Here is a 16285-nt window from a genome sequence, read left to right as displayed (position 1 = left end):
TAATATTGTATTCAACTGTTCATGGTTCATCCTCTCAACAGGGCTGCGTTTCTGTTTCCTTACTAGTACGGATGGCCGAGCAGGCGGTTCAGAGGTCTGTCTTGGATTAGGAACCCCTCTGGTGACACATCACAGAACTGCATTTACAGTATCAAGTTTTAAGGCCCTGCCCAGCATTCAGGTGATTGTTACAACTTTCACACAACCCCTTACTAATTTTTAATCCTTAGAAGTCATGTTTTTGTGCTTTGTATTAAGTGAAATGAATTTTTAATATTACAGGCTTAGGAAATCATCCCATGGCTACAGAACACAGCCACCTTAGGCCACGTATCACGAATGTTACTTTTGCCTTTCAAACACATCAAGATCAACCACACAAGCACATCTCAAAACTGCACTGTTCTGCCTTCTTCCCACCGGTCTCTCCTTTTTATGTAGCTCTCCTTTAGCCTGTGTTCTAGTACCAAATCATGGCCCTTCCAGCTTAATGGTTCTGATGGGGCCCTGCATCAAAGGCTTCAAAGTCCAGAAATCCTGCAGTACGGTATTTAGTTTCTTATTTTAAAAAAATATTACAGCAAGATTATGTTACTGTGATAATATTCAGTGACATAAACATCATCCCTTTGTAAATCTACTTCCATACCTTTTTGTTCAGTGACTCTTAAAAGGTCTTACATACTCATGCCACTCTATTTTTACCCTGAAGACATACAGAGCATTCTTCACATGCTTTATTGAAAAAGATATAAGCAAAAAAATTACAATATTGCCAAAAGCAAAGTGGAATGGCATCAGAGACTGAAAATTGCCCAGATAAGAGGTTAAGAATTTAGCTGTGATATGGAAGGTGAGAGGATGAGAATGGACCTGTGCAGAATGTAAACACATTCTCTACACAACGCTGAAGGAGTCACGATCGGTGTGTGATTACATTCCTAAAAAACAGGAAAGTTAAATAAATTTAGGAATCTGCATTTGGTAGTTCTCACAAACAACATAGGTGCAAGGACTGCAAATTCCAGGTATGCACTAGACTGGGTAAACAGCTGGCTGGACGGCTGAGCCCAAAGAGTGGTAGTAAGGGGAGTAACGTCCCGCTGGCAGCTGGTCACAAGTGGTGTTCCCCAGGGCTCAGGATTGGGGCCAGATCTGTTTTAAGATCTTTATCGATCACCTGGATGAGGGGATCGAGCACACCCTCAGAAAGTTAGCAGGCAACACCAAGTTGGGGGGGAGTGTTGATCTGCCTGAGTGTAGGAAGGCTCTGCAGAAGGGTGGCTGGACCGATGGGCCAAGGCCAGGTATATGAGGTTCAACAAGGCTCAGTGCCGGGCCCTGCACTTGGGACATAACAGCCCCACGCAGCACTAGGGGCTTGGGAAGAGTGGCTGGAAAGCTGCCTGGTGTGTTTTAAAAAAATGCCTAGTTGTGGTGCTTAAGGACAGGGTTTAGCGGTGGCCTTGGCAGTCCTGGGTTAACAGTTGGACTCAATGGTCTTAAAGGTCTTTTTCCAACTGAAACTGTTCTATGATCCTGCAGTGTCTAACCTTTAGCTCGCATTACCATATATTATTTGCTTTGCTATAAACACACTACTTTTAATCATTGATCCATTTTATCCTTCAGTGTCAGGTCATGCCTACACTTCAAAACATCCAACTCAAGAACTCCTGAAAGAATGAAAGGGACACTAAGTTCTGGAGGCTTTTCAGTGTTCTTTTGGCATACCAAGAGGAAAGATATTCTCACTCTGATACTCCAAATTTTGAGTTTGTCTATTGTTTGTTCTGACCTCCACATCAAGTGTAAAGCAGTTTACAAACCAAGGTGTTGCACCTGGCCAGTACTGGGGTGATGGATGCTTCTAAAGTGTTAGAAAAAAAATGATTGTAACTCGGTTTTCTTGACAGGGTTTGTGAAGAAAAGCAATGAGTGTCTGTACAAATGGTGTGCTTTCTTCTTTTGATAGTTGCACACGTAACAGTCTTTTCTACAGACTTTATTCTTCCCTTAGAATTGAAGCTATTTTCCACTGGGCAAATCACAACCCTAACTAATATCCTATACTCTATAAATCAAGTATTTCACTTCTCTATCTGCCAAAAGAATAGAGCATCACTAAGTCAAGCTATACAGATCCAACAGAACAAAATCTTTGTTTTGACCAAGTCTACACCCCCTAACACATGAGCTTAGGAACCTTGGCAAGCTCTCCAGCTGTTCCCTAAAAAATTTCACCAGGCCACAACTAAATGTGAAGGCTACTGCTAGGACATCACTTACTGTACAAGCAGCATATTTTGAACTCTTCAAAAAGAAAAAAAAAAAAAACAAAAACAAACCCTCACCTGTTTCTTTTTTGAAAATAGCACAGCAGGATCTGTTGTTTGGAGTTCTGCTCTTCCTTGCGCAGGATGCATGCTATATTCCAGACTCTTAGGCTTGAAGGGTCCCATGCCAGCACCCATCGGTGAGGAAGCTGAGCTGGAGCACCAGTAACTGTTGTGATCACACACTCAATGAAAAACAGGAACAAAGGACTAGTGATTTAGTATAGTCTCAGAAAGTTTACTCCCTGCACTAATAACCTCCAGAGCAAGAGTGACAACAATTGTATGTTAAGTAGCTCAACAGAACAGATAATACCCTTCCACATCCAGAATACATCTGCCTGAATTCACATACCTGGGGTGGGTGACTTTAGAAATAACTAACAGCAAAACTGAATTTGCAAGTTCATCATCTGCAACACTAAGCATGATAGTGCATACCTCAGCCTCGCAACACAGAATTAAAGGCAGATGAATACACTGTTCACAGTTCCGTGTGCTTCTCTTCTTCTGATGTCTTGTGAGGAATACGTCAAAGAACCAAGTTCTGAGAGCGTGGCACTGTGAGTTACTGAACAACCACTAACTCATCAGTCACAAAAAGCAGCAACATAAAGATTTTTCTTTTACATCATGCTAATGGACTTCCTAGGTATTTTACACGTGGCCATTTATTTCAGCATGTAAGAGCAGTACTCTGTTACAATGCCAGGTACCGAGCTGATCACTTACAGTTACTAGGACTGCACGCAGTCTTCAATTTGAAGAATGCTAGGCTTCCTGGTCAATGCTCAAAAGCAAACAGAAGAGAAAGACACAATTCAGTTAAACAAAGCACACACACCAAAACCACCATGCAGGAAACCGCTCAATAATTACAATAAAGCATCACGGCACTTGCTTCACAAAACATACAGCCGCTGCCTGGGAAGCCACTGTATCTTGCAGTATCTCAAACCATTATTGGAAACTGCAACTGTTCCGGGCTAGATCCTTTGCAGATACGATAAGCTTCGTTCAAGTAAAGAAATGGCTCTTTTATAGAATCTGGTTATATTGCCTTCTGTCTTCACCTACAGCAAGTCTGACCACCGACTCCAACAAACTCCAGCTTACCCACCCTCTACAACCCCTAAGCCACGCAAACATACTCTGCAAGCTCAAGACAAACTATGGACCTGGAACGCTGACGTCTGAGAACTTGAGCTGCTTCATCAGCAGAGCTCACAGCAAGCTGGGGGCAGGGGCGGAGGCTGTTTATTGCTGTTCAACCCAGTCAAAGCTCTGGAAAATGCTTTCAAAGCAGGAAGCGGACACAGTACAAAGTGTGAAACATGATCAGCTGGTTCACAACTAACAGAAGTCACTTGATCCTCGCCAAACATTAACACTGCAGTCCCCAGGGTTTAACATGGTGCTAGGGTTCTGCTTGCAGTGTGCTACAGACAGCTAGTTTTATTAGAGCTTTCTTGGAATAACACTGAGAACATAACTGCTCACGTGCACAGCATTACAGATCAGGGCAACCACAACTGTGATAGTGGGGAACAGGGGAAAGCCATAACCTAGAGTAGCCTTCCTGTCAAAACTAGGTCAAGGAGTTTTATCCAGTAGTTTCTAGACCAAGTTCCTCCACTTCTCAGAACACCGTTCAGGTGCCTAGATGCAGGCAGCCGGCACTGTTTGAAGTTGCCCAGGACATTCAAAACATTCACCAGCCCTGGCTGACAGCTATGCTGCAGGTCCTGAGATACCCTCAGGCATCACAAATGACACTGAACACCTGAATCAGTTTTTAAAGCCCTGTCATCTGATCTGTATGTAGTAACTGCAGCGTTTGAAAAACTTGTAACCCCCATATGCTTCTAAGGAAAAATACATTGCTTAAGAAGTCTGCCTGCTACCATGTTTTTCCCTATCCTCCCTCTTCCCTGTTCAGAAATAGGGCTTACATACTAACAATTCCACACTGTTCAGGTGAGCCTGACCTCTCCAGCTCCCCCTGCAAGATTCATCTTAATCTGTATAAAGTATACTTCGTTCCAATATTACTCATTTTATGGGTCTGAATATCGAATTTCAACTCACAGGCTTTATTCTTTTAAGAAGCTTGCATAATCTTTGACAACTTTTTAAGTTGCTACACAAGACAAGAGTCTTTAGAACCATTTCAAAACCAGAAAAGCGGAAGTATGTTAGTTAAAGCTGTTCAAAACTACATGCTACATTTGAAACACAGTTTTAACACCAAAACTAAAGGGAAGATATGTACCTATAATAAAGTTGGACAAAAGCCTGCATTTAAAAGAATTACAGCAAACTGATCTACAGTTAGCAAATAATCCTGTGTGCTACAAGGAACCAAGTATACTGTGTGCTACAAGTATACCAAAGCATTAAAACAATTATGATGCCAGCTAATGCACAGCATTAAAGTGTTGCAGAAATTATGGAAGAATGGATGAAACAAAACATCAGCATTGCTGAATTCACACAAAAATGTTTAAAGACAAACCAGCTGAGATTCTTGCACCCCTCCCTTAACCCCCCAAACATTAAATCTTTGAGAAATACCTATCAACACCTTCCCTCTGTAGACAGCTACTATGCAAATCTAGGGATACAAAGCTGAAAAAGGTAATTGTAGGAGTCAACCAGTAAAACAGGAGTCCCTAAACTAACAGCTTGCAAACCAAGACCCAAGACTTCAGAGGGGGCTGGAAGACCCTACTGTTTAATTGCAGATCACCATAAACTTCCAAACACAGAAAAGCAGGTTTGACATTTTAATCCCCAGCATCAAGGCTGTAATTGCTACCCTCTGCCTCATCACTGAGGTCATGAGGACCATTCCTGACCATGATTTCTGTCTTTGAAAAAAATCAAGACAGAAAGAAATAACAGGTGCTGTTAGGGTTTTTTGAGGGGTTTTGTTAAGCAAGGATAAAAATCTGAAACCCCTACTTTACCAGAGGGAATCCTCAAGCAGCACAGAAGCTCATGCCCCTGTTCAAAAATGAATGATAGACACAGAATTAAGTTTTATTGTACTTTTGCAGGCAGGCAACCAATCCTAAACTTTTGTCAGGAAAAGACAGCATTCTAGTCACTGCAGCCTACAACAGAAAGAGAATAAACAAGCACTCACTGGAGAAGTAGAAATATTTTAATTCAATCTTCATATAAACTATTATTAATATATAGTACACAAGTATGTAGACATGAACAAAACTTAACAAGAAGTCCTGCTGTCCCTGCAAGTTTGCCTCTTTCCTCCTCAAGTCCACAAAAAAGCCAAGCCAGAACTAAAACAGTAACTGAAGTTAATTAATATCAATTATTAATAAACAGCAATCAATGTATTTCCTCAGATCCTCAAGGAGGAAACTCATGAGAAGAGTTATGCCAAGCTTCATTTCAGGAATTCAGCCAGGAAGTTTTTCTATTCAAAGTGACACAAGGGCATACTAGTGAAACTGCTTTCCTTAGAAAGGAAAGCTACAAAAACTTCACCTTAGTATTGAGTTAGTTTTACAAACAGAAATAGTCTTTGGCAAGGAAAAGCTAGTATACTCATAACAACTATACAGTTTACTATTACACAATGTTGTTAGGTAGTTGATTAATCATCTTCTGGACCACAATTTTCCATTCTTAAGACACTGCTGCCTTAAGCTTCAGCAGTTGGAGGATGACAGGAACAAAGATTTTGCAAGTTCCCCTCTTTATGAAAGAAAAGTACGAACTGTACCCTTTATTGTCCCCCTGCAAATAGGGCATTTTCTAAGGGATGGTGCACATTCTTTGCATACCACTAAGTGACCACATGGAATAAAAACAATAGAAACTTCTTTGTCCATGCAAACTTTACATGTTCTTTCCTCTTGCAGCCTTCTTAATTGCTCTTCCATAGGTAAACCTGGAAAAAATTTTAAAACTTTTTAAGACAACCAAATATAATTCTATTTAAAATACAGTCATGTTCTATTTCACCCTTTATTTCCCTATCTGCATTCACTAAAACCAGATGGCAGTGAGAAAACAGATACATTTTCCAGAGCTCAGAAAATGGCATGCAAGGAACTAGTCTGTAGTTTCCACTTCCATGAGACAACACAAACAGCTTAGGGATTGGAAGCCAACTGTAGCTCAAGACCAACCAATGTTTACATTTTAGCAAATGCTGTACTTTTCTGGCTTGGATATTAGAAGTGCAGAGCACACAGCCCAGCTGGTGGAAGCGAGCAATATTCAAGCTTGTATACTTTTCTGCAGTCTATTAACATATTAAATTACAGGACTAAGAACCAGAGCAAACTCAATCCCATGTCTGACAATTCTTTATCTACCCAGCTGTTGGTCAAGCTAGACCGCAAGACACCTATAACCTACTCTGGAAAAGCAGAGATTATAATACCTGCTGTGATATGCTAAGCTACTATTCATTGTGCAATCTTTACCAAATGCCTGAATGAGAGCTTGTACCAGGATCAAGTCCAGCATGTGCTTGAATTGTCAAGCTCCAGAAAGCTCTACCTCCCATGGTACAACAGCATGTGTAAGGCACGGAATGACACAGCTTACAGCAGACAGACTTGCAAGCAAGTCCATGCATGCACTTAACTTTTTCAAGTAAATGCATCTCACCAAAGCACTGTTGGGGAAAGGGTAATGCATAAAACGTATTTCTTAACCAAAGTAATTTTCTTTTTTATGATGTTATCAGCTATTTGTCCTTTGAAGTAAGAAGGCAGAGTTTAAGGTACCTGAAACATCTTCTGTGGGAACATACTTCATGTTCTTCTCCACTAAAATAAGAGGGGAAAAAAAAAAACAACTAGTCATTTGGCTAATCTATATTCAAATGGTATTCCCCCCCTATTTTTTTTCCTTTAGGTTCTTATGACAGCACTGGTTAGAATTCTGTAAGCTTACATCCTTTAAAAATAATAATAATTAAAAAAAAAAAAAAGGACAGACATACCAAATAAATCTTTGTACAGCACTGGGTCACAATCTCGTAGACAATTTTTGAATATGCTGGCTGCTTCATTTCCTTTCACTAAAACTGTATCTATCAGTTCCCTTGCTTGCAGTGGTGTCTGAGTCTTTTGCTTAATAACATCATGCTCAAGTTCCGTTATCACTTTAGCTGATAGTAAACTCCCAAGGATTGGAAGCACACATGTTAAACGTTGGAATAAAGCCATACGATTCTTTCGGATTAAGGACAAATCATCTGGAATGCAAAGGGGATCAGACATTTGTTAAGAATACACTCCTCCAAGCTGCATTTCTGCTTAGCAATAATTGATACATTATTTAATCTCTACTTGAAATGTTCGCTTACCACACACCATTAAGAAAGACCTCAGTAAGTTTTAATGGTATTCACATGAAGAACAGACTGAAGAAAACCACATACAAGCAGCTTCTGAGCTGAAGCATTTCCACCAACAAAACTTCCTGCTTCCATCTCTAGGTTAAATTAACTGAGGGGGATCTTGTCTAACTTCACACTAGCAAAATTTACATTCTCTGCACAGCTGCAAAGAAAAAAACCCACCACCTCTGCACAACACCAATGCTAACTCGCTGACAACCAACGGGTTAATTTAGTCAGCAGCAGATAAAATAAAGTCTGAGATGCAGACAGAGTAAGTTTTTCTAAGAGGTGTCCAACAGAATTATGTGCAAGAAAACCAGAAGTACAGCACAACCAGACTCTGGCTGTTAGATTATTTAAAAAAAAACAATCTCAACAGCAAAAAAAAAATATTCAGTTAAGATTTAATGGTTGAATCTATCCATGCTTTTTTGATAGAATGTGCACTACTGCAAGAAGCAATCTTAATTCAATTTATAATTGTGATATTTTATTACAACTTCACAGACTCAAAAATAGTAGGATTTTTTTTTTGCTTCCAAAATTATATAGTATTAAAACAAAAGGAAACGTTAAAGACATATCAAATAAACACTGTTAAATATCTGATATACCTGGTTGAGTCAGACACAGAAAAAAAGACCTTTGGCCACCTTACAGAATCCAAATTTGCAGAAGATTATAGCCTCTTCTAGAAAGTGGATATGGTAGCTCATTGCTTCAAGTAGCTTAAAGAGCAGGCAAATTTGAAGAAAAAAATTAGTAGGGTGTGCCAAGTAAAGTATTTTGGTTCTACTTATTTTATTAACAGCAATAAAAAGGCACACTTTTTTTTTAAAAAAAAAAAAAAAAAAAGGCTTTGTTCCTGTGGAGAAAATCAGGTGATTCTGAACCCTAGGCAGCTGTGTGAACCATCATCCTGAATGGGAACAAAACATTTCCCAGACTGCTAGTTCCATACAGATGCCCTGACAATGCTTTTACAGAAGCTGATCATAACAGCAATTAAACTGAATCACTTCATGCATACGTAATACAAACCACTTCCGCTTTTACTTTTATTCATGCCTTTTCCGTACCTGATGCCACTTCTTCAAATTGCTTCTCTTTCTCTTCTTCTCTCTTTTCATCTTCAGCAGTGAGCAGATCAGACACAAGGTCATTAACAGTCTTGTAGTTTTCTCCAGTGGCCAAGATTTTACTTTGCACTGTTTGCTTTATTAGCCTTCTACGGAATCCCATCTCCAAGGCAGCTTTAACCACAGGCGTGTTCATCATGATTGCATCTTCTGAATGACACTCTCCAGGTTCAAAATGAATAACTAATCAAAGAGTAAAAATCAACGTGTGTAATATAACAAATAAAATACCTATAACAACCCAGAAGTCTGACTCACCAACATGACCTACACACATGCATATACACATGAATACCTAGCATTAAAAGGTTTCAATGGTTTAATAGATTTTTTTAATTAGTTAGTTTTAAAAATGGAGGACAGTTACTTAAGATTCAATTGTACTGAATCCATGAGGAACTCCAGCCCATGTCAGGCTTTCAGTAAAATGTAGGATAATCCAGAGACACCACAGAGAGAGAATACCATTGTGTTTCAGCAGCTTTTTTTATACTAAGTCATTTCTAACTTCAGCCTTGAAAAAAAGTCTTGGAGGAAGAATCAAAATTCAGGTTTATAGTACAAACAATTGCTCTATTGCAGCTCTTAATCAGTATTTTCCATTCAGCTTACTAAACACCAGACACAGAATTCTGACTCATTGTCCTCAACCAGCAGTGACTATGATAGCATAAGCCACTCACCCTCTTGGAGGAGTTTTTTCCCACCATAACTAGAGTCCAGCTCAAAAAGACTTCACTTTATCGGCTCATCCTACCCTCTCCTTAACCACTGCTGTTCCAAGTCAGAGCATTTACCTAGCTATGTGCCTAAAAATGGAGTTGCATAACTGCACAGTCATGACACCCCACCCTCTAGCAACTGTTCCACCAAGTTCAATACTGTGCGTCAATCTAACAAATATCAAACCAACTTGTTTTGTTTAACTCAACCATGAAACTAAAAACTACAAATCCAGCAAATGCCAAGCATTCAAATCAAAAACCTTAAAATGAACTGCTAATAGGAAAATAATGAAAATGAAAGACAAGATCTCTTAAAGGTACTTCCCTGAAGTTTATCCATATAGTATCAAAGCTACCTAGCTTTTATCATTAGTTAGAAAATGTTAGATAGTTAGATAGTATTGTTGTTTCCAAGAAAATTTAAGAATTGTTAAGCGGGTTAGCTTTGAATAGCCAATCATTAAGATTGCAAAATGCTGAGGAAGTTTAAAAACATGCTTTTATATACATACTTGGGGGATCAATGTTTTCATCTACAGGCGTATCAGAGGTTGACAAGAGCTGTGGAACACAACAGAACTACATTAGTATCAAAGTATTGCTTTTCCTCTAACATACCTTTCTAATACATTCTGCCCTCATCAACCATCTGAACAGGACCTGGGAAGTATTTTACATGCAGTTACACAAGTCTACAAATTTGTGCAGCTATATCATTAGTTAGTGATGACCAATTCCATGACGAGAAGTTCGGCTTACTCTTTCTGTAAGAGTTATGGATAGAAGTATTTCAGGCTGTTCATCACTGATTTCTGGAACAACACGTACTGATCTGCATTACTCACTGAAACTTGCATAATGAGAATTTCCTTCTCCTGACAGGAAGGAGCTCACTGCCTCACAACACTTTCCACAAGTAATCCGTACAGGTTAAACTCTACTAATCCAAGTCCCCATGGTTCAGCACCAGTTTCATTTTTGTGCTCATGAAGAGCATTTATCATCTTAGAAACCTAGTAGAAATATATGCAGAAGGATGGACCAAATTCCCAAAGGGAACACAGTGCTCTTCAACAGGGGAAAATCAAAGTTACACAACAGTAAAGTTTACCTGTTCCAGAAGATGGGGAAACCTGGCCTGAATTTGACTTACAAACTCTCCTCCTTTTACACGAAGCAGATACTCACACCTGAAACATTGACAGAAGTGTACCAAATTATACTTTCTACTTGCCAAAGAAAAAGATACAGAAGAATGAAACAGTTTACAATAACATAGTGTAACTTAAATGTTGCTCAGAAGGCAAAGAGTTCTCATAAGTGGAAGCTCAATGCAGTCTTGTGTCTGATGACTTTGATAAAGCGTCTCCATGATGTTCATCAGTCAGTAGGCTTACGTATATAAATGCAGCAGCTTTACATTCTGCTATCACCCCTAATCAAAATGGCAGTCATGAGAAATGATACCGTTAGCATCACTGCAAGTGCAGTGATAAACTGTTTCCATCTCACCATTCTTATCTCCCCCTCAAATCATTCAAAAGAAGTTAAAATTTAACACCACGATCAAAGCCAGATCTGCTTCAGTAACTCAGAGTTATCTCTCTAAAATACATCTACTGACAGGGACACCACAGAAGGAAACAAACATGTCATTTGACTCTTATGTACATCATGTAGTCCAACAGTAGCTGGTAAATTGCCCATGACAGACTACCTGGACATCTGTGATGTGAAGAATTATTGTTAGCTTTCCTGAAATAAAGTGCAGCTCTTTCTGTCATTAACGTAGGCAGAGATTTCCACAGGCACAGATAGGAATTAGGTATGCAATTCCCATTTAATTAAGGGTGACATGAAAAAAAAGTTATTTCTGGCATTTTTCCAAGAGGGACACAGTGCACAGCCACTGAAAGCTTCTTCACAAGCCTTTCTACATCTAACAAACAAACTGCATGAACTCTAAAACTGGTTCAAGAGCATTCAGCATGGGCACAAAACTAGACTGAGGGAGTCAAATGTTCCTTTACTTTCTCAGCAGCTTTTCTCTCCTCAGTCTGCTTTCTAACTGCTTCTCTTAGATAAATATGCTCATAAACAACGTAGCCTCACTTGCTAATCGTGATTTCGGGATGCACGCAGCTTTTAATTATGAAGCGGAAAGCATTAAATATCATGCTTAATGAAGAAGCATTTTAATCAAGGCCACCTTAGTACTTCAGAGATTTTCAATAGAGGTACATGAAATACATACAAATGAATGAATTTGTATATCATATGGTAAAGTTAAATAAAAGTACAGTACTTAGCTACCAAAATTAGAAGTATTTAAGGATGTGAACAAATTATAAAAAAGATTTTGCAGATTACCTTGGAAACCACTTTGCATGCTCAACCCATGGATCATCTCCAGATTCCCAGCACCTTAACCCACCATCACAGCAAAAACACTTGACATCATCATTGCGGCCTTTAAAAAAAATACAGGGCAAAATAATCTAGCAAACATTTGCACAATTTAAGTAGTAAATGCTGACATAGCAATATGAACAAAACCAGAGACTCAATCAGTTTTTCTTACCTACATAGTAAAAGCCAGCATCTGCAAGCTGTTCAGGCTGAACTGGAATTCTAGCTGGCCAGTTTATGAATGTTTTAACACGTGCTTCATGCGTTTGCATGCTCACGTTTGAAACATTGAAACTTGGCTGGTCTCGGGTAAGGTTTTCCACAAAAGGGCAGTCAGGAAAGTGTCTCCGATGCTCTGACATAGCATTATCTTTTGGTTCCCAGTTACTCAGCTGACCACCACAGGTGAAACAAGCAACTTTGTCTGCTGTCCCCAAGTAATACAGTCCAGCCTTTGCCAGATCAGAGGGCGAGAGAAAAGTCAGTGGCCATGAGTGAAAAGTGCATAGTCTAGCATCTTCTGTACTCATAGAAGGATTGTGAAGTTTAGGTCTCAAGAATGAAAGGTCTTCAACTGCCCTCGTAGTTATCGGGTCTTGAGGAAAACTGGAAAAAGAGCCACTGAAATATCCAACTTGCTCTAAATTTGGAGAAAGTGTTATGGAATGTAGAGATGGTGACAGACTGCTTGTGACCAGAGGTGAAAAGGCAGAACGAGAAGACAGTCCAAGGTTGTTAACTGAAAGCATGTTTTGAACAAAACTGCAGCTAGGATACAGCTGCTTATGTTTTTCCATAGCATTATCTCCTGGTTGCCAGTTGTCCAACGTTAAGCCACAACTGAAGCACTTAACTTTATCTTGCACACCAGTGTAATAAAACCCAGCCCGGGCAAGACTCCGTTCTGACACTGGCACGTTAACAGGGAAAGTAGAAAACGTTGACATTCTGTAGAGTTCACAGGATAGATCGTACTTCAGTTCACCGCACAAAGCACTCTGCTTCGTGATGCTAGCCAAGAAAGGGCTATTTTCCATTATGTTCATAATGGACTATTTTTGGAAGAATGGGACAAGTCTTCCTCTGGGAGGTAGTTGTGTGCATTAAAGGCAATTTGGAATAACCCCTGCCTGTACAAAAGCAAGAACCTGAAAATTAAATACTTCAATGTGCAACTTTGAATGCATATGTGAATACAATTAGCTTCATGATTGAACAGCCTTTAAATATTTGGGAAGTTCTTGTACTTCAGTTTCTGCAACTGCTTTCAGTGTAAAAGCTGCCTCATCCCACTTTGACAGTTGACGAAAGCATGGCAAAAAGGACCTTCCCTTGAATCATACAGGCATCACATGCTTTCCTGGTACAGTGTATCTGGGGGCACAGTATTAATTTGTCAGGCTAGTTGAGGGGGGATCCAGAGGGGAAAAAAAACCTCAAATAGGTTTATCAAAATCCTTCGTTAATAAAGAAACTAAAACATGGGGCAACTAAAAAAAAAGTCATTTCTAACCAGAACATATGTTAAGTAATTTAAGAACTATTTCACCCTAGACAGCTGATAAATATGCAGCTTATACTCAGGTTAAGATTTTAGTTTGTAAACCTCATTAAGAGGCTGAAAATAACGGTTTATCAGCTCCAAAAGGCATACCAAAATAAGCACCTCTGAACTGACATTACGGAACTGATCTGGTGTATTCGCTACTACTAGATGTCCAAAAAACTCAGCTCACCTTCTGCATATTGTTGGAATAAAGAAGTTGATGTAAATATTGTTGTTGTAAAGTTAATTTATATTCAACTTCACATATATTGACTATACAGCTATGAGAAAAATAAATCCTATACACTGCCACTGACAGGGTGAGCTGTCTTAATTAACAAGCCTGGAATAGCCCCAGGCTTTTCTGTCTATAACATTGTCAGCACAGACTTAACAGGGAATTTCAGTTTTAACCTGGTGACTTAGTTACCAGTATAGAGTTAACAAATTTAACATAAATGAATTGCCTTGTGTCGGGACATTCTAATACTTTATACTGTTGAATTAAGTTTTTCCTGTGTGCCATCTTTATGGCATACAGAAGCAAACAGAATCCTCAAATTAAAAAATTTTTTTAAGCCTTAGTTTCTTTATTTGTGCACAGAACTACCTCCCAGAGTTAAGACTGAAGTCCCTCTAAAGCGCCTACGCCTCCATATTGATACTGACTGTTCACAAGAAGAAATTGTAAGTATCTATAGTTTCAATCACTTAATTCTTTTGAGTGGAACAAAACCTGTAAGAAAGAGAGGAATGTTTCAAAATACACAAAATGATGTGCATGTAATGTCTATACAAACAGAAACTACACAAACTGAAACACTAAAATCTCAGTGTAAGCTCTTTTGTAATGTTAGCTAGGAGGTTTAAGGGAGTCACTTTTACATAACGTCCTACTGAAGGGATTTACACACTTAATTTCCTTGTTACTGATACATATGCAAAACTGTTTAATCTACAGGCAGAACTTCTTTGGCTGATAGATGAATCTGACAGCTTGTGATCAACTAAACTAAACTAAAGGCAAGATCTTGTAATAAAGAAATTGCATCCATTTAAATCAGTTTAAGCTTTCAGATTCTCAAACAATGAAGATCCAGTTTTCTTACATTGACTTAATTTAAGAGTACTGCAATTTCTTATTTAGGTAAATCCAATGATACTTGAAATATAGGGCATCAGCACAACTGAAATTCAAACAAATTCACATAACAGCAAAGACAAAGTTAAAAATTTTCAAATATGTAACTTTATATTTATTCATATATAGCAGTCAGGTCCTAAAAAAGAACCACATATACTTGTCATGATGACACAGCCGTCGAAAAATCACCTACTGGAAACCAGCAGAGCATTTCCTACACAACTCAACAGCTCTTAGCAGGTTCGTTCTTAATATGGTCATGCCACTACTACTAGTAGTTTCTTAATCACTGAGGACACAAGTTACAAATACCTTTCCCCAATGCACTCCTCTAACTCAGACGGTGGGACTAAGCGATCACCACACACAATGCTAGCCCAAGAAGTTAAGCCAGTTTCCGTACCGCAGTAAGTCTGATACCTCACAGTAAATGCCAGAAATACCAGAACAAACTAGACCTTAGTAACCCTACAACATTTATGATCACTTAAACCCGAAATCCTGAGGTCATTTTCTGCTGAACACTCTTCTCCTAACGTTATCCTCCACCTCAGCCCCACGTACCCTCGACTTCCAAAGACACCCAACTGCTCTGGTGGTTGGTTTTTTTCTTCTGTTACCTTGCAGCAACGCTCAGGGGTTACTTAAGCACAGAGCTGCAACGTCTGAAGTACAGCAACCTCAAAACTCAATTTAATATTCCTCCACTCTTACGTTACAAACGAGGCAAAGCAAGTCTGCCTTCCGAGCACCCCTCACTAAGTTTACACATCTTGAGCACCGAAACCCACCCGGCGGGGTTCGTGCGCCGCCGCCCCCGCCACCCTCCCTGGCATGGCGGGGCCTGGCCCGCCGCCCCTCCGCCTCACGCCCCCGCCGCGACCGGCTGGGAGCCCCCAGCGGCCACCCGGCAGGGCTGCCGCGCTCCCCCCCGGCGGCCGAGACCCCGGCCTGGGGCGGAGCAGGCCCCTCAGCCCGCCCCAGCCCTCCCCCCGCCGCCGGCCGAGCCCAGCGGCCGCCGGCCAGCGCCGCGAAGCCGGTGACAGGCGCAGCCGCCCCGACGCGACACGACGTGCCCGCGCCCCCGCCCGCCGCCCCCTCAGCCGGGCGCAGAGGCCCGACGCGGTCGCGACGCAGCACCAGGCCACAGCCCGGCGCGCACCCCCATACTCACGGACTGGGGTCGCACCCCGGCAGCGGGCGGGCCGGCTCCGCGCCCCAGCCTATATACAAACGGTGCCTGGCGAGGGCGCGGGGGGGGAGCGGCGCCCCCGGCCGGCACCGCCCCTGCCCAGGAAACTCCGAGTGGAGGCGCCGCGCCGGGAAAGCCCCGGCGGCCGCCGGGCGCATGCGCTGCCTGACGGGGCGGGCGGTGCCTCCCCCAGCCCGTCTCTCCCTGCCCGCCGCGTCCGTGACGAGCGCCGTCGTGTGGCGGCCGCCGGCGGGAGGAGCGCGCCCCTGGGCTGTCCGCGCCCCTCGGCGCCGGGGGCTCCGGCCGGGCGGCTTCTCCGTTCGGCCTCGCCGCCCTGCCGCTTGTTCGGGTGGCTGCGCTGCGGGGGAAGGAAGGCCGCGGCCCCGCCGGCGTCAGCCGGGACGTTAG

General features: G+C 41.3%; 1 protein-coding gene across 1 annotated transcript; it reads right to left on the bottom strand.

Annotated features, from left to right (window-relative positions):
- Positions 1–5480: 5480 nt before the first annotated feature.
- On the bottom strand, positions 5481–16237 carry BIRC2 (baculoviral IAP repeat containing 2). The gene is made up of 9 exons (XM_080376487.1): positions 15860–16237; positions 12168–14277; positions 11957–12056; positions 10698–10776; positions 10099–10147; positions 8802–9044; positions 7321–7575; positions 7103–7144; positions 5481–6255 (listed from the first exon to the last, which is right to left on the bottom strand). Exons 2-9 carry the CDS (start codon positions 13039–13041, stop codon positions 6062–6064), a joined length of 1836 nt encoding a protein of 611 aa, XP_080232613.1. The 5' UTR covers positions 13042–14277; positions 15860–16237; the 3' UTR covers positions 5481–6061.
- Positions 16238–16285: the final 48 nt, after the last annotated feature.

This window comes from Falco punctatus (genome assembly GCF_963210335.1).
Source record: "Falco punctatus genome assembly, chromosome: 2".
Classification (NCBI taxonomy): Eukaryota; Metazoa; Chordata; class Aves; order Falconiformes; family Falconidae; genus Falco; species Falco punctatus.
This window is presented reverse-complemented; position numbering and strand designations above follow the sequence as displayed.

Excerpts from the sequence above, each read along its gene's own strand:
- BIRC2 (XM_080376487.1), bottom strand. The coding sequence starts at position 13,041 with ATGAACATAATGGAAAATAGCCCTTTCTTGGCTAGCATCACGAAGCAG. Across the intron at positions 9,045-10,098 it reads TGAAAACATTGATCCCCCAA|TTATTCATTTTGAACCTGGA; the intron begins GTATGTATATAA and ends CTCTTTGATTAG. Across the intron at positions 7,145-7,320 it reads GCTGTACAAAGATTTATTTG|TGGAGAAGAACATGAAGTAT; the intron begins GTATGTCTGTCC and ends CTCTTATTTTAG.